The sequence below is a fragment of the Cetorhinus maximus genome, chromosome 7 (assembly GCF_964194155.1).
Source record: "Cetorhinus maximus chromosome 7, sCetMax3.hap1.1, whole genome shotgun sequence".
NCBI lineage: Eukaryota > Metazoa > Chordata > Chondrichthyes > Lamniformes > Cetorhinidae > Cetorhinus > Cetorhinus maximus.
The window spans coordinates 73154961-73180479 of NC_135885.1; the positions used below are offsets into that span (position 1 = coordinate 73154961).

Consider the following 25519-nt stretch of genomic DNA (forward strand, 5'->3'; position numbering starts at 1 on the left):
AGGCCCTGGGTCATGGACTCTGTCGGCTGTTTCCCAGATGTGCCTGTGGAAGCAAGGGGAGATAATTAGTGCATGGCAGTGGCCTGTGAAACAGGGCACATCACTGACAGCATGGTTATCTGATGGATGTTGCACTGCTGGGCCCTCACTTGTAGAGCACCACCGACCTCACCGTCAGCACAGGAATGGTCCAGATTGTCGCCGGCCTGCTGGATGCCTCTGTTTATGAAGTCCATGAGGACCTTGATCTTAGGCATTCTGCCATTGGTCTGCGACCTCTCCCTCTCGTTGTGTGCTAGCTTGTCCTGCATGAATAGGGACGGGAGAAAGTGTAAGCAGGACGCCTGCCAAGCCAGATGATAAATACGCCTGGCATGTGTGGGTGGTGAGTGGTCCCATGGATGGGGTGAGGACAATGACAGTGAGTGTGAGAGAGTGAATAGTGATGTCTCTTGAACTGGCAGTGAGTGAGGGCCCTGTGGATGTGTGATGGGTTTGTGTGTGGGTGAGTTGAGCGTAATGAGAAGAGAGACTTATCTTGGTGGAATGGAAGAGATCATTCATCCTCTTGTGGCACTGGGTGGCTGCCCTCTTTTGAAGGGCATTGGCGTTGACCAACGCTGCCACGTCCTCCCAAGCCTGGTTGGTCATGCCGCTGCCCATCCTGTGGCCAGAGCAGGGGTAGAGGACATCCTGGTGAGCCTTCACGGCATCCAAATGGCATTCCAGTGACCCATCGCTAAACCTGGGGGCTGCAGTCCTCTTGCCTTTCATGGACATCTTCCCCGCAGCAGCTGTGGGCTGGATGCATTGAGATGTGGTGCGCGTGGCTGGACTTTAAATATGACGCCCGGCATGATGAAGCAGCAAGGAGATGGCTGACAGATGAATGAGAGCCTGCCCGCTATCAAAATGGCGTGCTTCCCGGGAATGCATAACTCATGTGGCCGGTTTGGGACGCTATGGTGTGAAAACTCACCATCGCAGCCGGCAGGTAAAACGTCATTTTACCTGCCAGCTACCGTACTTAGTACAAATCTGAGATGATTCCACCCTACAATACATAGAAACATAGAAAATAGGAGCAGGAATAGGCCATTTGGCCTTCGAGCCTGCTCCACCATTCAATATGATCATGGCTGATCATCCAACTCAATAGCCTGCTCCCGCTTTCTCCCCATATCCTTTGATCCCTTTCACCCCGAGAGCTAAATCTAACTCCTTCTTGAAAAGATACAATGTTTTGGCCTCAACTACTTTCTGTGGTAGCGAATTCCACAGGCTCACCACTCTCTGGGTGAAGAAATTTCTCCTCATCTCAGTCCTAAATGGTCTACTCCGTATCCTCAGACTGTGACCCCTGGTTCTGGACTCCCCCACCATCGGGAACACCCTTCCTGCATCTACCCTGTCTAGTCCTGTTAGAATTTTATAGGTTTTTATAGAATTTTATAATACATCTGGTATTTTCAATAAATTGTGGAGATGTTTCATTACAGAAGAAAATAATTATGTTCAACAGGTGTTTAATTCTGATTCTGCTTGACCTAAAATGTTTTAATCATTCACTGCCCACTCAGTGGTTGTGGCAATTGGACCTGGCTCCCTGTTCCAAAAGCTTGGACATATTTGATTTAAACTAGCAATTGACAACTGTTATTAGTAAAAACAACAGGTTAAACTGCCTCACAAATGTCAAAACGTATATTATTAAAAGTAAAGATGAGAACTTTGCTTTCATAATTAATGGCATTTTTGGAGTGATTACTGATAAGACTGATTTGACAGAATTTGTTTCCAATAGACGATTATTCTTGATATATCAGTAGGGTTGTTAATTTCAGTGAGGGTAACTGAAACAAAACACGATTGCAAGTTCTTGCTCAAGTAAAACTTGACTCCTTTTCCAAGGCAGAATATCAGATAATAATAGAATTCTTTATTCCTTTACACCCGCAGAAAGGCTGCAAATTAGATGTGCTGAAGAAAGTCAAACTAAATAAACAATCCAAAAAAGCACCTTTTGGATTGTTGTGTGCATAATACCTTGTTTAGAAGGGTAATTAATTCCTGTAAAGACAGTGGGAAGACTTTCTTTGTCACAGTTAATAAACATTTGATCTGTATTGCCTTACATGAAATTTTACCTTGATGGAAATACGTGACAGTTCTGGAGTGCTTTCTTTTCTAAAATTGCAATGGTCCTCTTTGACACTAGAAACATTTTTTAAAAGTGCCTTGGATGACTCAGAAGTTTTACACAAAGAAGCTGGATAGTTTAACATTCTGTGCTTAGTTAACTGATCTCAGTGGGAGACACAAATGCTCTCAATGCTTGCTGATTTCCACTCCTGATTGGCCTCTAGTGACCCACTGTTAGAAGTGCATGAATAGATGTTAGGTGAGAATAAGATTAATTTCTGTAGTAATTTCACAATGTTAAATAGACAACTGACACTCACTTCCAACGCTAACACACAAATAATGGCCACTTGGACAAGTAGCTAGAAAGTGCTCGGCACCCACTGAACCCTTAGAGTCAGCTTAGAGTCAATGTCTTCAGGAAAAATTAAGCGAGCTGAAAATTGGTAAAGGAAGCTGGGGAATATATATATATATATATAAAATATTTAAATCCAGAATACTTCAGATAATTGTAATCAATTCAGTAGTTCATAGGCTAAAGCAAAACTTTGAAATAAACAAGCCATTTGCACTCGGCTCAGATATGGGTCACATTCCTGGAAAGATTAATTGGAATAACATCAATGTACTATGTTTGACTTGTACCTTTGTTCACTGCCCATATTTCTCCTTTAGTGAGTTCCAAGATCTTTTCACCTATCAAATATAACTGTTTATCTGCATTTTGGCTCAAATAGTCTGAATAAATTACCCTGTAAACTATTTGAGTTGAACTAAATTGAAGACTTCTAATACCAATGCAGATGAAATTTAGCAACTATAACAAAATTACAATGAATGTGGTTGTTACTTGCCTATTGAATGCAACTATACTTTCATAAATAGATCAGTTAGTATATATAAAGACAAAGGTTAAAAGTGTATTAAAATAAATGAGCATTGAACAAATATTGATAAGAAGAATTTGTATCAACCACATTCTGTTCATAAGTACAGAATGTTGTTTTTAGAAGACTTAGAATAAAACACAATAATTGCTGTGCTGATTCAACATAGGTAATTGTTTCTTAAAAACAATTATTTTTCAATAATAATGCTAAGAGTCAATGTAATGTTTGCAGGAGTAAAAACATAATCAAAATAAACTTCCAAAACATGAGTTAACAATTCATTAAGCCATATGCAACTTTTGTCTTGAGAAAATTAGCAATATTTTAAGCATTTTTGCCAATTTTCTTTAATCAACTCTAAATAACTAATCCAAAGTTTTCAGCTGTCTGTTATATGACCTCTAGGTACCTTGCATCACAACAAAGTCTGACTCCTGCAAAAGTCTGTAATATTTGTAGATTGGGAGCTTTGAGCCATATTATTCAAGTGTCTGCTACATATACACTTTAATTAATCAACATAATTTAATCTTTACCCTCACAAAAAAGCTCAGTCAAATTTATTGTAATTATAGATCTTCATCACAGATTTTTGTAAAAGTTTTACTCCTACAGTTGTTTTGCCGGCATAAGGATTGTCTGTTGAATTTTAAGTATTGTGTTCCTCACACTATATAATTTTAAGTACCACCTTTGCACCCTAAATACATAACAACTTCAAGACTATGGTTTACATGTTTCAATGTTTTGACTTTGCTTTTTTGATGGGAAAGGGAACATTATGATGCAAAAGATGCAGGAACAATTGTGCCTAGCATTTTAAATAGATAAACATGAAAAAGTCACATGTTGTACAGTATTCTTTTTACCCTGTATTAACTTACTTGTTTGTAATATATTGTTTGCCACATTTAATGATCCAGGGTATGATAATTATAAGTATACATTGAATCCAAGCAGACATTTAGGAGAATAAATCTATCCTTGAGCCACAGTAAAAGCATACAGAGCTTCTCTTGGGATCTTGAATGCTGACTGGAGGATGGAGCTCTGGGAACTATCTAATTTAGTATACAACAACAGCATTATTTTCTTCACTTACCCCTTTGGCATCAATCACTCCAGGATTGGAATTGAACTTTACAGTTTTAAGTCTAGATCGTTCTTTCCTTTCAACTCTGGAGATACAGAAGGATGAATGGTCCATCAGACTAGAACATTTTGATTCAATGGTTCAGTCAAAAATACTGAAAAAGCTTAATTTGATGGATATTAAAATAGACAAGCCTAACAGCTACAATTATTACACAAAGATTTTAAAATTAAAATCACATCCCTAGTTCACCCAGGTATCGCAAGAGTGACATTTATTTGATAATCAAGATATGGAATCGTAATATGATATTTAATACCCCGACCAATCATCTGGCAACTCAAAGTTATATTAGCAATATTCTCAGCAGGTCAACATTCATTTTAAAACCATTGCTGTGAGCTTGACTTTACCCTTAACCTGGTCTGGGAGCTGGGGTGGGCAGGCTTCAAAAATAGCCCAACTGGCCTGCATGCTGATTCCCAGGCACTATTCTGGCCCTGGGCCATTTTTGCAGAAGTGGGAAAGGAGAGGGACAGCAGCATGGCGGGTAGCTGGCACAGCTTGTTAAGGGCTTATTGAGGTCAACCGCTCCAGGCTGGCCTGGAGGCACTCACTGCCTGCCTGGGGTGCAGGAAAAGTCACAGGTTGCCCTGTAGCGTAGCTTTCCCCTTCCACACTGGTGGCCTGACTACATGGTCCATTTTTTAATTCAACTTTAAAGAAGTTCCAGACAGAGTGCCCCCATTTTGAAGTGCCTTCTCCTTTACTTATTCTTCATTGCAGCCTGCCTCTGCTTTCAACTGGAAGGCCTCTGATTGACCATCCAGCTTCAAGATCCTGCTTGCTGTCCTTAATTGGACAGCGTGCCTGCCCTTCGGTCATTAATTAGTTGCCGCCATGAAAATTAGAACCTGTGACGGTCCCTCACCGGGACTGTGATCTGGAAACAGTCCTGACTTCTGTTTTCTGCTCCCGGAAGGAAAGCTCTGCCCTATATTCTTCCTAGTCAACAGGTTAGTAGGATGGCCAAAGCACCTGCAAACAGTGAAGCCTGTCGATGAGGGCTACCCACCTAGAGTGGCCATTATTACTTTAATGTAATATAATTTGATATATACATGTTTAAGTATTTACAATAAAAAATTTAGTTTGGGTAGAAGCCAAATTGCCAATCTATCATGTGTAATTTTCATTACATCAGATAAAACAGCAAGAAAAGTATTCCGGAGTAGAAATGCAGGTTGAGCAATGAGAGGTCAGAACTGTGGCAGGATATCAGCGGAGGAGGTAGTGTCCACAATTTGGGGAAGAACAAGGATCTGCTGGGTCTCCGTCCCTCACAGATCCTCCAATACATTGCAAAGCAGGGGAGGAAGGGAGAGGGGTGATAGGTGAGAGCTTCTTTTGGCTATCCTTATAACATCTAAGGGCAACCTTGGAAATTCTGATCAGCTTACTCCCTGACAGTCCCAACGGGAGCTATGCATGGTGAAAGCAAGTATAGTTTCTATTCCAGATACTGAAAAGGCCCCAAGAAGGAAACCTGCAAAATAAATAAATAACAGATTCCAATTTAAAGACACTCTTGTGCTACAGCCCATTTGTCAGCAAAGAGGGTGGGCTCGGAAACTACTTGTCAGGCACTGATAATGCTGCTTGAGCTAGTACTAGGAAATGTATTATGTTATGTGTGCTTTCTGGCTTTCCACCATTTCCAATGGGGAAGTGCTTTTGCCTTTGCTTGTTGACTTTCACTAGGCGGACAGTAGACGATGCTGTGTATCAAAGCTTAAGGTTTGAAGTGAGACTAAAGGATCAAGGAATCATTACACCTACAGAAAAGGTAGTTGAACTTTCAACATTCTAAGGGCATAAATAAACCCAATTCAATAGCCAGGGAGACAGACTCATACAGAAGAAGAAGGATTTTCTATCTGGGTCTTTAGCGAAGGAAAGGACAATGAACTGGAGCTCAGTTTGAAAACTGTTCAGAGGAAGGTCTGAAATCAGATTTACATCCAGATATCTGTAAGGATAATTAAAGAGAAGAACATTAAAGAACTTGGAGAGAAAGAGGCAAGACACCATTAAAGAGCGCGGAGAGGCGAGAGACTATTAAAGAGCCCGGAGAGAGAGAGATAAGAGGCCATTAAAGAGCATGGAGAGAGAGGCGGGGGACCATTTAAGAGTGCAGAGAGAGAGAGAGAGACGAGAGGCCATTAAAGAGCATGGAGAGATAGAGATGGGAGACCATTGAAGAGCGTGAGGGGGAAAAGAGCGTGGACAGCAGCTGATTGGTGAATAGGATTGGTGAGTATTTCTAGGCTTTAAAGTAAATTTAAGGTCTTTAGTTTGTTTTTAGGTCTCTAGTCTTTGTTTTCTCTTTTTCTTAAAAATAGCTTAAGTACAGGATCGATACTGGTGTAAAAAATAATTACAATAAAGTGTAAAGAGCGGGGGATTCTTCAAGTGTAAAGAACAAGGCTACTAGAGTAATTAATTAATAAATTAAATAAAATGCAATAGCAATGGTAGGATGGGTGACCTGCTGGTGCTGCAGCATATGGGTGCTGCTGGACACTAAGGTGATCCAAAGCGAACACATCTGTAGTAAGTGTTTGCAGGTCAAGGAACTTCGGATCCAAGTTAAGGAGCTGGACTTTGAGCTGCAGACATTGCGCCACATCAGGGAGGGGGAAGTGACCTGGACACTTTGCTCCAGGAGGCGGTCACACCCCTCAGATTAGGTAATTGAAATTTGGTCTGTGATCAGGGATAGGAGGGTGTGAGTACAGGTGAAGCAGGTATGGGGACCCAGGGGGTAGTGTTTGAGGAGCCTCTGCCCCTGCAAATGTCCAGCAGTTACGAAGTTCTTGCAAACTGTATGGGTGAGAGCGGAGACTGCAGGGAGGATGAGCAAACTGACCATAGCACCGTGGTACACGGAGCCATTCAAATGGGGGGAAGAAGTAGGAACATAGTAGTGGTAGGGGACAGTGTGATTAGGGGGATAGACACTGTCCTCTGCAGCCATGAACATGAGTACCGAAGGCTGTGTTTTCTGCTCGGTTCCAGGGTTAAGGGCATCTCCTCAGGGCTGGAAAGGAACTTGGAGTGGGAGGGGAGGGATCCAGTTGTCATTGTCCATGTTGGTACGAATGACATTGATAGGACTAGAAAAGAGATTCTGCTGAAAGAATGTGAACAGTTAAGAGCTAAATTAAGAAACAGAACCTCCAAGGTAATAAACTCGGGATTACTACCTGAGTCACTGGCAAACTGGCATAGGGTAAATAAAGTCAAGGAGTTAAATGTGTGACTCAATGATTGGTGTGGGAGGAATGGGTTTCAGTTCATGGGGCACTGGCACCAGTAGTGGGGTAGAAGGGAGTTGTTCCGGTGGGTTGGGCTTCACTTGAACCATGCTGGGACCAGTGTCCTGGCAAATCAAATAACTAGGGCTGGAGAGAGGATGTTAAGCTAAATAGAGGGAGGGAGGGTTCTGGAGAGGGGATACGTAGGCTCACAAAGCAAAAGGATATGGCAGCATTGAATGGCAGCTTAGGTAATGATACCCAGATTGTGACAGGAAGAGGCAGAATGTACAAACATAAAAAAACAGCAGCAAATAGGGTCAAAGGGGGAAAAATAGTAAAAAGGCAAAATTAATGGCTCTTTACTTAAATGCACGTAGTATTCGGAACAAAATAAATGAATTAACGGCACAGATATAGATTAATGGCTATGATCTTATAACCATTACGGAGACATAGTTACAAGGAGATCAAAGCTGGGAACTAAATATTCAGGGGTGTGTGGCTTTTCAAAAGAACAGGCATGAAGTAAAGGGTGGTGGAGTAGCTTTGTTGGTATGAGGTGGAATAAGTACAATTGCAAGACATGACTTTGGATTGGAAGATGAGAATCCATATGGGTGGAGGTGAGAAATAACAAGGGGAAGAAGACACTGGTGGGGGTAGTCTATAGGCCCCCTAAGAGAAGCAATACTCTAGGACAGAGAATAAATGAGGAGATAATGAGGGCATGTAAAAAAGGCAGTACATTAATCATAGGTGAATTTAACCTTCATGTAGATTGGGAAAATCAAATTGGCAGAGGTAGCCACGAGCAAGAATTCATAGAGTGTATTCAGGAAATTTTCCTAGAAAAATATGTTGTAGATCCAATCAGGGATCAGGCTATTTTGGATCAGGTAATATGTAATGAGGCAGGTTTAATAAATGATCTCAGGGTAAACGATCCCCTAGAAAACAGTGACATGGTAGAATTTAGCATTCAGTTTGAGAGTGAGAAACATGGGCCAGAAACAACTGTGCTAAACTTAAATAAGGGTAATTACAAAGGAATGGCGGCAGAATTGGCTGGAGTGGACTGGGAAGGGAGTTTAGCAGAAAAGATGGTTAATGAACAATGGCAGACGTTTAAGAAAATAGTTCATGACTCAAAACAAAGATACGTACCAGTGAGGAAGAAGGATTCTAGAAAGGGGATAGGCCAACCATGGTTAACCAGGGATGTTAAGAATAGTATCACATTGAAAGAAAAAACATACATTGTGGCAAAGATTAGTGGTAATCCAGAGGATTGGGAAAGTTTTAAAAACCAACAAAAGATGACCAAAAAATACTAAAGAGGGAGAGAAAACTTTAAGGGTAAGCTAGCAAGTAATATAAAAACGGACAGTAAGAGCTTCTTTAAATATATAAAAAGGAAGAGAGAGGCCAAAGTGAACATAGGTCCCTTAGAGAATGAGGCTGGGGAAATAATAATGGGGAACCAGGAAATGGCAGTGGAGTTGAATAAATACATTGCATCAGTCTTCATGGTAGAAGACACTAATGTATTCCAAGAATACTAAATATTCAAGTAGCAAAAGTGGGGGGAAGAAATAAATACAATAACTATCACTAGAGAAAAAGTACTAGGGAAATTAATGGGGCTAAAGGCCGATAGGTCCCCTGGACCTGATGGATTGCATCCTAGGATATTAAAGGAAGTAGCTACACAGATAGTGGATATACTATATATATACCTTCCAAGGATTCTTAGTTTCTGGAAAAGTCCCAGAAGTTTGGAAAACTGTCAATTTAAAGCCCTTATTCAAAAAGGGAGGGAGACAAAAAACAGGTAACTATAGGCCAGTTAGCTTAACGTCCGTCATTGGAAAAATGTTAGAGTCTATTATAAAGGATATAATAGCAGAGCATTTAGAAATGCATAATATAATCAAACTGAGTCAGCATGGCTTCATGAAGGGGAAATCATGCCTGACAATTTTTTTAGGATTCTTTGAGGAGGTAACAAGCAGGATAAAGGGGAACCAGCAGATGTAATATATTTGGATTTCCAAAAGGCGTTGGATAAGGTACCGCACATAAGGCTACTTAATAAGTTAAGAGCCCATGGTTTTGGGGGTAGTATATTAGAATGTGTATTAGCATATACAGAGGATTGGCTAACTATTAAAAGGCAGAGAGTTGGGATAAGGGAGGCATTTTCAGGGTGGCAACCCATAATTAATGGAGTGCCACAGGGATCAGTGTTGGGGCTACAATTAGTTACAATATATATTAATGACTTAGATGAGGGAAATGAATGTACTTTCGGCCAAGTTTATGGATGACACAAAAATAGGTGGGAAGGCAAAGTGGTGAGGATGGCACAAAGAGTTTACAGAGGGATATAGGCAGGTTAGGTGAGTGAGCAAAAATGTGGCAGATGGAGTATAATGTGGGAAAATATGAGGTTATGCACTTTGGCAGGACGAATAGAGGAGCTGAATATTATTTAAATGGAGAAAGACTGCAGAAAACTGCAGTGCAGAGGGATTTGGGAGTCCTCGTGCATGAATTCCAAAAAGCTAACATACAAGTTCAGCAGGTAATAGGGGAGGCAAATGGAATGCTGGCCTTTATTTCAAAGGGAATGGAATATAAAAATAGGGAGGCCTTGCTAAAACTATACAAGGCATTAGTTAGACCACACCTAGAACACTGAACAATTTTGGTCCCCTTATCTAAGGAAAGATATACTAGCATTGGAGGAGGTCCAGAGAAAGTTTGCTAGGTTGATCCCAGGTATGGAGGAATTTTATGGAGAGGTTGAGTAGGTTGAACCTGTACTCATTGGAGTTTAGAAGAATGAGAGGCAACCTTATTGAAACATATAAGATTCTTAGGGGGATTGACAGGGTAGATGCTCAGAGGTTGTTTCCCCTTGTGGGAGAATCTAGGACCAGAGGGCATAATCTCAGAGTAAGGGATCGCCCATTTAAGACAGAGATGAGGAGGAATTATTTCCCTCAGAGGGTAGTGAACCTGTGGAATTCTTTACTGCAGAGGGCTGTAGAGGCTGGGTCGTTAAGTATATTCAAGGCTGAGATAGACAGATTTTTAATCAGTAAGGGAATCAGGGGTTATGGGAAAAAAGGCAGGAAAGTGGAGTTGAGGATCATCAGGTCAGCCACGATCTTGTTGAATGGCGGAGCAGACTCGATGGGCCGAATGGCCTACTTCTGCTCCTACATCTTATGGTCTTAAGGAAGGCGAATAGACAGGTAGGGGAATTTTTGGAACAAACTGTCTAAGGGGATGATGGAGGTAAAAAAAATCTGATTTTATTCAAGACTTTTTTTGTAAAAAATATAACTCAGGGATATGACAGATAATATAACGGTATTGTTTGGACTTTGGGTTCCTTTGGCATCCTGTACGTTTCTTTGTACCTATGACTAAACAGTAGAAATTTAGAATTGAAGCACTAATATGCAGCATCCCTGTGAATTTCATCCCTGTGAATATTAACAACTGAGAGTCACACCTATATTTAGATTGATGGGCGGAACTTTACTGCCCCATTGAGGCGAGGGCGGGGACAGAAAATGCAGCAAGCCATTCAAAAGTCCATTGACCTCAATGGGACAGGAAAATCCCACTGGCGGGAATGGCTGTAAAATTCTGCCTCCATTACTCTGAAATTGGGTATTATTAGCTAGGTTCTCTGCAAATTAAAATAATTACTAGCTAAATAATAGGTGGCACAGTGGGTTAAGTTAGCACACTGTTCATTTTTGGAACCTGGTTTTAAAATAAGTGCAGGCTGATAATCTGGAGCCCTTCTTTTGATATCCATAAGTAACCTAATTGAAATAAATGTAAGTAGCTTTCAACAGCCTTCTAGTGACGTTAGTCTATTATATGCAACTGGTACAGTATTGGAAAATTTAAACATAAAACATGGTAATACATCTCAGATTGTGAAAAAAGCAACGGAGGAAATTGTGACAGCTCTGACCATCATATTTCAATCCTTGAACTGGGGTTCTCCTAGTTCTGAAGAAGAATCATATTGGTCTTGAAATGTTAACTCTTTCTCTCTCCATAGATGCTGCCAGACCTGCTGAGTTTTTCCAGCGTTTTTTGTTTTTATTTCAGATTTCCATTATCTGCAGTATTTTGCTTTTATATTTCAATCCTCCCGAGCTACAGGAGTGCTGCCAGAGGATTGGAGGTCCACCAATGTAGTACTGTTTTAAAAAGGGAGGATGGATAATCTGAGTAATTATAGGCCAGTTAGCTTAACTTGGGTTGTAGGCAAATTATTGGAATCAATTCTGAGGGACAGCATAAACCTTCATTTAGCAAGGCATAGGTTAATCAAAGAAAGTCAGCGTGGATTTAAGGGAAGGTCATGTCTGACTAACTTGAATGAATTTTTTGAGGAAGTGACAAGCAGGGTTGATACAGGCAGTGTGATGAATGTGGTCTACATGGCAGGCTGGCCAAAAAGTAAAAGCCCTTGGGCTCCAAGGGAGTGTGGTAACTGGATCCAAAATTGTCTAAGTGGCAGGAAGCAAAGAGTAATGGTTGGCATATGTTCTTGCAACTGGAAGGCTGTTATCAGTGGGGTTCCGGAGGCTTCAATATTTGGCCCCTTGCTTTTTGTAGTTTATATTAATGATTTAGACTCAAATGTAGCGAGCATCATAAAGAAGTTTCAAGATGATACAAAAAATGGCCATCTGGTTGACAGTAAAGAGGAAAGTTTTAGACTGCAAGAAGATATAGATGGTCGGGTCAGTTGCACAGTAAAATTGAAAATGGAATTCAATCTGGAGAAGTGTGAGGTTATGAATTTTGGGAAGCGCAAAAAGGCAAGGAATGCACAATAAATGGGAGGATATTGAGTGATGTGCCCACAGATCCTTAAAGGTAGCAGGACAGGTTGATAAAATGGTTAATAAGGCGAATGACATGCTTTTATTTATTAACTGAGGTATAGAATGTAACAGAAGGAAGGTTATGCTGGAACTGTATACAACACTAGTTAAGACCACAGCTGAGTACTGTGTCCAGTTCTTTCAAGAAAGATGTGATGACACTGGGGAGAGTGCAGCGGACATTTACGAGAATGTTGCCAGGACTGGAAGCTTTTAGATTTCAGCTAAGATTGGACAGGCTGGGGTTGTTTTCCTTGGAACAAAGGAGGCTAAGGGGTGATTTAATTGAGGCGTATAAAATTATGAGGGGTTTCGAGTAAATAGAGAGAACCTACTTACCTTAGCAGAAGAGTCAAAAACTAGGGGCCATTAGTAATTGGTAGAAAGATTAGAGGAAAAATGAAAACTATTTTTTCACCCAGAGGGTGAAAGGGACCTGGAACTCACTACCTGAAAGTGTGGTGGAGGCAGAAACTATCATCACATTTAAAAAGCATTTGAAGGACTACTCGAAGAGTCGTGACCTGCAGGGTTACAGGTGAAGTGCAGGAAGACGTGATCAGGCTGGGTAGTTTTTTGTTGGCTGGCACAGACAATGTGCCAAATGGCCTCCTGTGTAGTAAATTTTCAATGATTTCTATGATTTCAAGTACAATGGGTATAAGTTAAATTTAGCACCTGTACCTGACCTGACTTGACCTGGTGGCCATGTAAAATGAGCACACGCATTTTAGATCCGGATGGTTATATTTATTTTGACTAGTTGAAGCTTGTGTTCTCCTTAAAGAGATCATAGGCTTAAAACTTACAGGAATGTGGTATTTGTAGAGTCAGAAAGCAGGGGTGCTCCTCCTGGCTCCATGGAACAAATGGCGGCCATTGTCGATCCCCATCTTCCCACTTCCGCCACTTTCTAACTACACCTGATAACTGATATTGGATAGACCCTGACAGATGAACTGCATTATTATGATGAGGCCTGGTCTTTGAGCTTTGCTGTTTCAATATTCTGTCACGGTGCACTGCTGGATTCACCCTTGGTTTGGGGGGCTAATGCCAAATGATGGTTGTTTTTTGACAGATGTTGGTATGGTTGTTTACGACTCATTGGCTTGTGTCCAGTCAGTGTGAAGCTATTTGGAAGGTTAATCAAGTACTGGAAACCATGTCAAGTGAATCCGATTATTAGTCAAGGCAAACTTATTTTAATTTTGGATAATTCATTGATAAATCCCAATTCAGAACATCATGTACAGTTCTGGGCACTTCTTGCAGCTAATTAGCAGCCACCCAACGGGAAACTGGCCAACTAGGTGAGGGAAGGATCAGCAGTGTGCCCAATCCGGTTTCTCGGCTGGGCCGTCCAGGGAGCGAAGGGTCAGGCTGTGAACCGGAAGGCGGTCACGGCCACCCATTTAAAGGCACCCTGGCAAGGGTTTCTGGCACCTGCAGCAGAAGTATTCATTTGGAGACAGAAGGTTTTACCAAGAAGGTTATTAAATCCATTGAACAACTGGAGCAGCAGCAGGTAAGAGCTTGTTTTTACATTTTGGTAACTATTGTGCCAGAACTGTAGCATTCACGATCTTTACCAGGGAGAAAAGAATATCTGAGCACATCTGTCCCATTTGCCTTCTGAATAACAAATGTTCAGAAGAAGACTACAATTATGCCCTTTAATTGGTTATCTCTCCACAAAGGCTGTAAGGCTGCCAAATGCCTGGAAAAATGGGGAAGGAGCTGTGGAGGAGCCCAGACCAAGGATGGGACCAAGGTTTAACAATGACTTCCTGTGAGTCATAATCCAGGCTGTGAGTGATCGGCAGGGGTCCTCATGCCTGCTGACGAGAAAAGGAGACTTACCAGCTGAGGTTTAAACCATGGTTACCATCTCTGAATGACGTGAGTGTGCGGTTTAGGAAGTGTGTCTCTCTGAAGGCATCTTAAATGATGATGGTGCCTTTCATTCTCCTTGTTTCTTTCCCCCACAGGTGAAAGATCAGCAGCTGCAGCTGTTAGACCCAAGGAAGCAATGTTAACCTCTGAGGAGGAGGAAGCCTCAGAGGGTGCACCACCACATCCTTGTTCCACACTTAGCACCAGCGCAGATATACACACCTTGGTGGGAATGCATGAGTTGGCTCAAAGGGGTGCACTCACTGGTGCAAACACAACACAGTCGCAAGACCAGCTGTCAGAGACTGAGATAGTGCAGGTGTCTGGCATTTGGGGGAGTGTTGGAGGTGGCCTAGATGCTGATCCCCAGGTTGATGACGAGCATCTGGAGTTATCTGTCAGGTGGTAGTTTCCTGACGTACAGCATGAGGTACCTGGAGATGTGACAGAGATTCCAGAGGAGTTGTGTGCGCTGGCGCAGACAGCAGAGGAATCCGTACAGGCCTTGAACACTATGATGACCCACTCTTCAGAATGCATGGCTTCCTCCATCGGGAGACTGGCGGCTGTCGTGGAGGGCCAATCCCAGGACCTCACTGGGTATGTGTTCTGACCTGAGTTTCATCATCTTGTATTTGAGCTCCGGTGCTCAGAGCCAAGGTGAGAGGAGGATGCGGTGCCTGGAGTTGCAGCCAGGACCTACCTCTCAGGAGAGCAGGGAGGGCCAAATAGACGTCATGGTAGCGATGAGCAGGTGCTGCTGCCAACAGGGAGCACCTCTCAGGGCGCTTCTGATGGGGACAGCCTCTCCTCCACACCCCTGCCATTGACACAAATGTCTCAGATTGACATAGCGACAGTTGAGTCTCCTGCCACTGTGCACGAGATTCCCACCAGGCCAGGACCCTCGTGCCTTAGGCGATTTGAGGACACCCACCAAAGTCATCCTAGGCAAAGGGACATAAGGGTCAGCAGCCTTGACTGATGCTGTCTGTGCTAAATTAAATGAACTCATGGGCACACCTGAATATTGAACCTGTAAAAACCTTTATGCAATGATAGGCCACTGCCTGCAAAATCTCGCAAAGGTCTCCAGATGATGCCTGGAAGGACCCTGAGGTGAAAAAATTCAAGACCACTACTATCTTCAATGCCACAGGCATAGGTTGTCCACCAAGACAATTTGAGGCAATCTCTCCAGCCAACATGTCACACAGTGATGTGACTGTCTCCCTGGGGAGACAAAGTCTTCTCAAGCACTGGCACTCTGACATTTGGAGGTATGTCATCCTATGCCAGTATACTCTGTTGGCAGGATGTTTCCTTTGCCTACCTCTGCCTGCCTGCTGTTGATGTCCCTCCTCTGCAGTTCTTTGCTCAGCAGAAGGTTCCACAACTTCTTGGATCACAGGGCACCCCTGTCCTTGGCTAGCTGCCCACCCCGCTGTCCTCCTCTCTTCCTCACTGGAGGAGGACCTCCTCCAGAATGAACAATGCCCATGAGGGGCACAGCAATCTCAGGGTCCAATACGGGGTTCAGGAAATTCACTTTAGTCCTGTCTCTTGGCGCCTTTCCCTGATAGTATCTCCCACTGAAGGCTCAAAACAACACTTAAAGCAACTTACAACTCTGGCAAACTCTCCCACCTTCACCAACAGATCCTTATGCTAAAGTCAGCTATAGACCTGCTTGCAGCCTTTCTATCTGCTTTTACAAAACTCCTCATACCTGGCATTACTCCATCTGAACATTTTTCACATACACCCACTGAAAAGTGGTGTGGACAATGTGAAGTCTCAGTCTATTGCCTGTTAACAAGTTTAACAGTTTGTTAATTTGTTTTTCTGAAACATTGGGAGAGCTGCCGATTTCTGAGCCCACCTGACTTCTGTTTTATCAGAGACCAGTGTGATGGTGACACAGTGTCACATGCCGGATTTCACTTAAGTGCGGTGGGTGCAGCGGTTCCAACTTCCACACAAAATTCACCCCATTGAGGTGTATGAACACAAAGTACTAGATTTTTCCATTAGCAACGGGAAATGCGGGGGCGGGGTTGGCTCAATTCCGGATAGCAAACCTGCCTCCATTTGGAAACTAGCATTGGATGTGATATTGCTGGGGTCAGGCCCTTCATGAGCTTACAGGCAGGTTTGCTGCCCAAACACGCAGACACGAGGCAGGAATGGAGGTGGGCTGATCCCAGAATGGGCAGGGTAGAAGATCAATGTCTGTCAATTAGAACTCTGCTTGAAGTGCTGGCAAGTGTCTGGAAGATGGCTGAAAAAATTGTTCTGCTGCCCCTCTTGCTGCATTTTGTTTGTAATATGCTCTGGAAAGTCCCCTCCCTTAGTGGGGTCTTGGCGCTCCAGCATAAATGTCAGGGGTGAACCAGTTTCTGTTTGGCTGGCTCACCCTGCTTTAATTTTTTGGGCAACAGGCTTTTAATTACTGTGAGACAGGAGTTTCACCTATCTCCAGGAGTATATCCAGCCTCAAAGAGTGGCTAGCCAATTGATTGCCAGCAGCTCTGCACTACCAGAGCACCAGCAGGAGCAGTGGACACCGCTGGTATTGCAGGAGGCCCAGGAGGAAAAGTAGACATGGATGACCCTGAATCCAGGTAAGTCTGGGATCTTGCCATGGCTCGGCTGGCAGGCCCTGGTGAGGGGAATGGGGGTGGGGGCATGTTGGGCTGCACTGAGAGACGGCGACTGAGTGAGTTTTAAGGTTTAATTCCCATCTAAAGTATAGTTTTTTTTTCTTTAATTTAGCAATTAACTAAAAATTACTCCTTAAGTTAAGAGAAGTTAAGTTTTATTCCAGCCTTAAAAAGAGGTATCCAAGCTCTTTGAGAGCAGCTGCAGCTAGTTAATTAGGTAGCAAGCTTAAAGTGGTTTTCAGGAGTTTGAATCAGTTGTTTTTCAGTGAGCATCAGAAGAGATCTTCCTCAGTGCTGCCTCAACTGCACTGAGAATGCTACTTTGGGGACACAGAGTGTAAAGTAGGAGTTTGGTGAGTGAGGGAGGGAGTTAGGGGAAGGAGGTGCTCCTTTCTTTTTCTACCTTTTTGCAACCTTCAGTAACTGACTTTTACTTTAGAACAGGAGAAGAAGCTGATTGGTGAGTAACTGGTAAGTTATTCTACTCATTTGAATTGTAATAAATAGTTTTTAATGTTACGGTATGGTAGGTCAGCTGTGCTAAGTGGAATGTACATCCTGCGGTATGTGGGAAGTCACCATGTGTCCTAGATGAACACATCTGCAGGAAGTGTCACTGGCTGCTGAAGCTTGAGCTTCAGGTTTTGGAACTCAAGCAGTGGCTGGAGTCACTATTATGCAACCGTGAGGCAGAGAACTGTGTGGATAGCACTTTTAGGGAGGTAGTCACACCACAAGTTAGGACCATACAGGCAGAGAGAGAATGGTTGACCACCAGGCAGTCTAAGAGAAACAGGCAGTTAATGCAGGAGTCCCCTGAGTCTACCTTGCTTGCTAATTGGTTTTCCATTTTGGATACTGTTGAGGGTAATGGTTCCTCAGGGGAATGCAGCCAGAGCCAAGTCTGTGGCACCACTGGTGGCTCAGCGGCACAGAAGGGGAGGAAAAACAGTGAAAGAGCAGTAGTGATAGCGGATTCGATAGTCACCGGCTCAGACAGGTGTTTCTGTGGCAGTCAACGTGACTCCAGGATGGTGTGTTGCCTCCCTTTTGCCGATGTCACAGAGCGGCTGCAGGACAGCCTTCTGGAGAAGGGTGAACAGCCAGAGATCGTGGTCCACATCAGTACCATTGGCATAGGTAGGAAAAGGGATGAAGTCCTGAAAGCAGATTTCAGGGAGTTAGGAAGGAAATTAAAAAGCAGGACCTCGAGCAGTAATCTCAGGATTACTCCCAGTGCCACGTGCTAGTGAGCTTAGGAATGGCAGGATTGGGCGATTGAACATTTGACTGGAGAATTGGTTTAGGAGGGAGGGCATCAGATTTCTGAGGCATTGGGACCGGTTCTGGGGCAGGTGGACCTGTACAAACAGGATGAGTTACACCTTAACAGGACTGGAACTAATATCCCCGCAGGGAGATTTGCTAGTGCTGTTGGGGAGGGTTTCAACTAGCTTGTTGGGGGATGGGAACCTGATGGTAGCTCAAATTGGAAGAAAATAAAGCTGGTAACGGGAAGTAGAAAAGTAGCAAGTGAAATTAGAAGGCAGGCGAAACTAAGGCGAGCATCAACTGGGCTTAGAATGCAGAATAATGTCAATAATACAAGCTTAAGGGCACTCTACCTGAATGCATGCAGCTTTCCTTGGGTCTGGATGCATTTCGCCCTAAGGTCTTGAACGAAGTGGCTAGGGAGTGCATTCGTTTTAATTTTCCAAAATTCCCTAGATTCGGGGAAGGTTCTATTAGATTGGAAAATAGCAAATATAACTCCTTTAGGAAGAGAGACAGCAAACAGGAAACTATAGGCCCATTAGCCTAACATCCGTTATAGGGAAAATGTTAGAAGTTATTATTAAAGATGTTATAGCAGGGCACTTCGAAAAATTGAAGGCAATCAGGCAGAGTCAACATGGTTTTGTGAAAGGGAAATCGTGTTTACCCAACTTATTGGAGGTCTTTGAAGGAGTCACATGTGCTGTGGATAAAGGGTGGATGTACTGTACTTAGATTTCCAGAAGGCATTTGATAAGGTGCCACATCAAAGGTTATTGCGGAAAATAAAAGCTCAATGTATAAGGGGTAACATATTGGCATGGATAGGAGATTGGCTAGCTAACAGGAAACAGGGAGTTGGCATAAATTGGTCTTTTTCTAGTTGGCAGGATGTGTCGAGTGATGTGTCACAGGGACCAGTGCTGGGGCCTCAACTTTTTACATTTCATGTAAATGACTTGGATGAAGGGACCGAAGATATGGTTGCTAAATTTGCTGATGACACAAAGATAGGTAGGAAAGTAAATTGTGAAGAGGACATAAGAAGGCTAACAAAGGGACATAGATAAGTTAAGTGAATGGGCAAAGATCTGGCAAATGGAGTATAATGTGGGCAAACGTGAAATTGTCCATTTTGGCAGGAAGAATGAAAAAGAAACTTATTGGGCGAAATTTTACCGAAGTGGGATTTTATGTTCCTGCCAAAACCAATGAGGTTTAGAATGTCTCGCCGCATTTCACGGCCTCGTCCCCGCCGAAACGGGGCCACAAAATTCTGTCCATTATCTACATGGTGAGAGATCACAGAGCTCTGAGATTCAGAGGGATCTGGGTGTCCTGTACATGAATCACAAAAGGCTCGTATGCAGCTACGGTAAGTAATTAGAAAAGCTAATAGAATGTTATCGTTTATTGTGTGAGGGGAATTGATTACAAAAGTAGGGAAGTTATTCCTCAGTTATATGGGGCACTGGTGAGACCACATCTGCAGTATTGCACAGTACTGGTCTCCTTATTTAAAGAAAGATGTAAATGCATTAGAAGCAGTTCAGAGTTCTATTACCAGTAATAGGTAGGTTGTCTTATGAGGAATGGTTGGACAGGTTAAACTTGTATCCACTGGAATTTAGAAGAGTAAGAGGCGACTTGATCGAAATCTTTAAGATCCTGAGGGGTCTTGACAAGGTGGATGTGGAGAGGATGTTTTCTCTTGGAGAATCTAGAACTAGGGGTCACTGTTTAAAAATAAGGCATCGCTCATTTAAGACAGAGTTGAGGAGAAAGTTTTTCTCTCAAAGGGTTGTGAGTCTTTGGAACTCTTCCTCAAAAGGCGGTGGAAGCAAATTCTTTGAATATTTTTAGGGCAGAGTTAGATAGATTCTTGATTAATAAGGGGGCGAAATGTTATCAGGGTAGGCAGGAATGTGGGGTTGAGGTTACAATCAGATCAGCCATGGACTTATTGAATGGCAGGGCAGGCTTATGGGGCCTAGTGGCCTACTCCTGCTCCTAATTTGGATGTTCGTATATGTTTGTATTCGTAACAAGGTAGATGAATTAAAGGCACAAATAGAGGCTAGTGGGAATGATCTAAGTGCATCTAAGAAACATGGCTGCAGGGTGACTGAGACTGGGAACTGAATATTCAAGGATATTCGACATTTAGAAAGGACAGGCAAAGTGGAAAAGGAAGCAGTGTTGTGCTGATAATAAGGGATGGGATCAGTACATTCGTAAGGGAGGATCTAATCAGAAGAACAAAATGTGGAATTAGTTTGGGTGGAGCTAAGAAAGAGCAAGGCACAGCAAACATTGGCAGGAGTTGTTTATAGGCCACTAAAAAGTAGTGAAGTGTGGGGCATGGTTTTAATCAGGAGATTAGAGAAGCATGTAGCATGGGTAATACAGTAATCATGGGCAACTTCAATCTGCATGTAGTTTGGGTAAACATAATGAGCACTAATTCTGTGGAGGACCAGTTTCTGGAGTGTGTTAGGGATGGATTCTAGAGCAGTATGTTGAGGAACCAACTAGAGAACAGGCTATTTAGATTTAATTTCACATAATGAAAAAGGGCTTATTGATAACCTTGTTGTGAAAGAACCTTTAGGAATGAGTGACCATAATATGATAGAATTTTACATTATGTTTGAAAGTGGGGTAGTTCAACCAGAAGCCAGGGTGTTAAATTTGAACAAAATAAATTATGAAGATGTGACGGGGAAATTGTCTGAGGTAGATTAGGAAAATACATTAAAAGATATGACCATACATAAGCAAAGGATAGTCTTTAAAGAATTATTACATAGTTTACAGCAACTATGCATTCCTTTAAGGCACAAAAACCCAGAAAGAAAAGCCAGTCAACTGTGGCTAACAATGGAAGTTAAGGATTGTATAAGATTAAAAGAAAAGGCCTATAAAGTTGCCAGAAATAGTAGTAAACCTGATGACTGGGAACATTTTAGAATACAGCAAAGGAGGACAAAGAAAATGATAAAGGAAGGGAGAATAGAATGAATGTAAACTAGTAAAAAATAATAACAGATTGTAAAAGCTTCTATTGGTACGTAAAAGGGAAACGTTTGGCTAAGACAAATGTGGGTCCATTCCAAGCAGAGTCAGGAGAATTTATAATGGAGAACAGAGAAATTGGGGCAGAGAAACTAAATAATTACTTTGTGTCTGTCTTCACTGAGGAAGATGCAAGAAATCTCCCAGAATTAGAGATCCAAGGGACTAGGGAGAAAGAGGAATTGAAGGAAATCAGTATTAGTAAGAAGGTTATATTGCTGAAATTAATAGGACTGATGGTTGATAAGTCCCTGGGACCTGATATTCTACATGCCAGAGTGCTGAAAGAGGTAGCTATGGAGATAGTGGATGCATTGGTGATCATCTTCCGAAATTCTATAGATTCTGGAATGGTTGCTGCACTAGAAAGTAGCAAATGTCACCCCACTATTTAAGAAAAGAAGGGAAGGAGTGAGAAAACAGGGAACTACAGGCCTGTTAGCCTTACATCAGTAATAGGGAAAATGCTAGATTGTATTATAAAAGATGTGATAAATGGACACTTGGATAATAACAATCTGTTTGGCATAGTCAACATGGATTTATGAATGGGAAAGCATGTTTGATGAACCTGTTGGAGTTTTTTGAGGATGTTATTAACAAATTGATGAAGGGGGATTGGTAGACATAGTTCACTTAGATTTTCAGAGGGCTTTTGATAAAGTCCTCCACAGGAGGTTAGCCCCAGCTGTTCACTATATGTATCAATGACTTGGGTGTGGGGACCATAAGTAATATTTCCAAGTTCGCAGATGACATAAAGCCGGGGATGTGTGTTGTGAGGAAGATGCAAGGTGGCTTCAAGAGGATTTGGGCAGACTTAGTGAGTGGGCAAGAACACGTCAGATGGAATAATAGTGTAGAAAAATGTGAGGTATTCACTTTGGTAGGAGGAACAGATGTGCAGAGTATTCCTTAAATGGTAAGAGATTAGAAAGCACAAACAGACCTTGGTGTCCTTGTTAATAAGTCATTGAAGGCTAATATACAGATGCAGCAGGCAATTAGGAAGGCTAATGTATGTTAGCATTTAACACAAGAGGCTTTATTTTCATTCATTCATGGGATATGGATTTTGCTGGCTAGACCAGCATTTATCGCCCATCCCTAATTGCCCTTGTTCAGAGGGCATTTAAGAGTCAACCACATTGCTGTGGGTCTGGAATCACATGTAGGCCAGGCTAGGTAAAGACAGCAGATTTCCTTCCCTAAAGGACATTAGTGAACCAGAAGGGTTTTTATGGCATTCAGTATCGTTTTATGGTCATCATCCTTTTAATTCCTGGGTTTTTTTTGGATTCAAATTTCACCATCTGCCATAGTGGGATTTGAACCTGGGTCCCCAGAGCATTACCAGGGTCTCTGAAATACTAGTCCAGTGACAACACCACTTTGCCACTGCCTCCCCCGAGTATAGGAGTAGTGAAGTCTTGCTTCAATTGCATAGAACCTTGGTTAGACCGCAACTGAAGTACTGTGTGCAGTTTTGGTCCCCTTACCTTAGGAAGGATATTATTGCCATTGAGGGAGTGCTTAAGAAGGTTTACCAGACTTGTTCTTGGGATGGCAGGACTGTCCTATGGAGAGAGATTAGGGAAACTACTGGGCCATATTCTCCAGAGTTTCGAAGAACGATAGGTGATTTCATTGAAACCTACAAAATATTTAAAGGAATATATAGGGTAGATGCAGGTAAGAACCGGGGGCACAATTTCAAAATAAGGGGGAAACCACTTAGGACTGAGATGAGGAGTTTTTTTTTACTCAGAGGGTGTGAATCTTTGGAATTCTCTACCCCACAGGGCTGTGAAAGCTCAGTCAATAGGGGGGATTTTTCAGCCCCGCCCACCTCCGGAATCATTCAGTCCTGCCAAAAGTCAATGGACTCCTGGCAGGGTCACCAAATCTCCCTCAGTGGGTCCTGCCACGATGGGGCTAGTAAATCCTGGCCATTGAGTATGTTTAAAGTAAAGTTTAAAGATGGACAGATTTCTAAATAGCAATGACGTAAAGAGATATGGAGATAGTGTGGGAAAAGGGCATTGGAGTGGATGATCAACCATGAGCACACGGAGAGCGGACCTGCATGAGAAGAGCAGTGCTGGCAGGAGATAAAAACCAGCAGCAGAGAGGGAGGCGCAACACACGGAGAGCGGACCTGCATGAGAAGGGCAGCGGCGGCAGGAGATAAAAACCGGCGGCAGAGAGCGCATTAAACCTGTTTCTACCTGACAGCCGAAGTGTGATGTCACAGGAAAACAGGTAGGTGATTAGTGGGTATCTCTTCTGTGTCTCTTTTGATTGGCCAAGTGGTTTAAGTAAGGAGACGTTATTACAGCTGAAGTGTACAGTTAAGAAATTCACTTTTAAAATATTTAATACCCAAATTAATTAATTAAATAGAATAGAGATGGCTGGGCAGGCGATGTGTTGCAGCAGTAGTATGGGGGAGCTGGTGGACGCCAGTGCAATCCACAGTGACCACATCTGCAGCAAGTGCGGCGGCTCGAGGAACTTCGGCTCAGAGTTGATGAGCTGGAGTCTGAGCTGAGGACACTGTGACACATCAGGGAGGGGGAGAGTTACCTGGACAGTGTGTTTCAGGAGACGGTCACACCCCTTAGATTAATTAGATAAAATTTGGACCGTGGTCAGGAACAGAAGGGTGTTGCTGCGAGTGAGGCAGGTATGGGGATCTGGAATTTAGCTTTTGAGGAGCCTCAGCCAGTGCCTTTGTCCAATAGATACAACGATCTTGCTCCCAGTGTGGACAAGGGCACAGACTACAGGGAGGATGAGAGGATGAGCAAACTGACCATAGCACCATGATACAGAGCACCATTCAAGTTGGGGGAGAAAAGAGAAATGTAGTAGTAATAGGGGATAGCATAGTTAGGGCAATAGATACTGTTCTCTGCAGCAAAGACAGAGAGTTCTCTGAAGGGTGTGTTGCCTACCTGATGCCAAGGCTAAGGACATCTTTTCTGGGCTGGAGAGGAACTTGGAGAGGGAGGGGAAGGATCCAGTTGTCGTGATTCACACATGTACCAACGACAGAAGTAGGACTAGGAAAGAGGTTCTGTTGAGGGACTACGAGCAGCTCAGGGCTAAATTAAAAAGCGTAACCACAAAGGTAATAACCTCCAGATTACTAACTAAGCCACATGCAAATTGGCATATGGTAAATAAGATTAGAGAGGTAAATGGCTCAAAGATTGGTGTGGGAGAAATGGGTTCCAATTCATGGGGCACTGGCACCAGTACTGGGGAAAGAGAGAGCTGTTCAATTGGGACAGGCTTCAATTGAACCATGCTGGGACCAGTGTCCTGGCGAATCGTATAACTAGGGTTGTGGGTAGGACTTTAAACTAATTAGTGGGGGTGAGGGTTCAATTGAAGAGAAGTTTAAAAAATCAAAAAGAAATGAGAGAACAGAGGTGCAGGGTAGTGAAAAGGCCAACGATAATTAAAGTGTGACAGGAAGGGGCAGAAAATATAAGCAGAAGAATGCAGCAGAAATTAGAACCAGAATGAGGAATAATGGTAAAAAGTCAAAGCTTAAGGCTCTTTATCTGAATGCACACAGCATTTGTAACAAGATAGATGAGTTGACCGCACAAATAGAAATAAATGGATATAAATTGATAGCTATTACAGGGTGAGCAAGACTCGGAACTCAATATTCAAAGGTATTCGACGTTCCAGAAAAATAGGCAAAAGGGAAAAGTAGGTGGGGCAGCTTTGCTAATAAAGGAAGGTATCAGTGTGGTGGTGAGTAGTGAAATAGATCGTGATGTGGAATCAGTTTGGGTAGAGATAAGGAATAGCAAGGGGAAGAAGTCACGGATAGGAGTCATCTATAGGTCCCCGAAGAGTTGCCTCACCGTAGGACAAGGTATAAGTTGGGAAATAATGGAGATGTGTAACAAGGGCAGTACAATTGTCATGAGCTATTTTAATTTGCACATTTACAGGACAAATCAGATCGGCAAGGGTAACATGGAAGACGAATTTGTAGAGTGCATCAGGGATTGCTTCTTAGAGCAATACATCGCAGAACCCACCCGGGAACAGGCTATTTTAGATCTAGTAATGTGTAATGAGGTAGGATCAATAAGAGATCTTGTAGTTAAGGATCATTTAGGGGGTAGCGATCACAACATGGTAGAATTTCAAATTCAGTTTGAGGGCAAGCAACTCGGGTCTCAAAACAGTGTCCTCAACTTAAATAAGGGAAATT

General features: G+C 42.7%; 1 protein-coding gene across 1 annotated transcript in view; it reads right to left on the reverse strand.

Annotated features, from left to right (window-relative positions):
* The window catches only part of LOC144682415 (disks large homolog 2-like), a 1267833-nt gene that overhangs the window by 120009 nt on the left and 1122305 nt on the right, over positions 1-25519 (reverse strand). The window contains exon 18 of the mRNA XM_078544824.1: positions 4138-4213. Within this exon, the coding sequence (XP_078400950.1) occupies positions 4138-4213 (76 nt within the window). The remainder of the gene's footprint in view (positions 1-4137; positions 4214-25519) is intronic.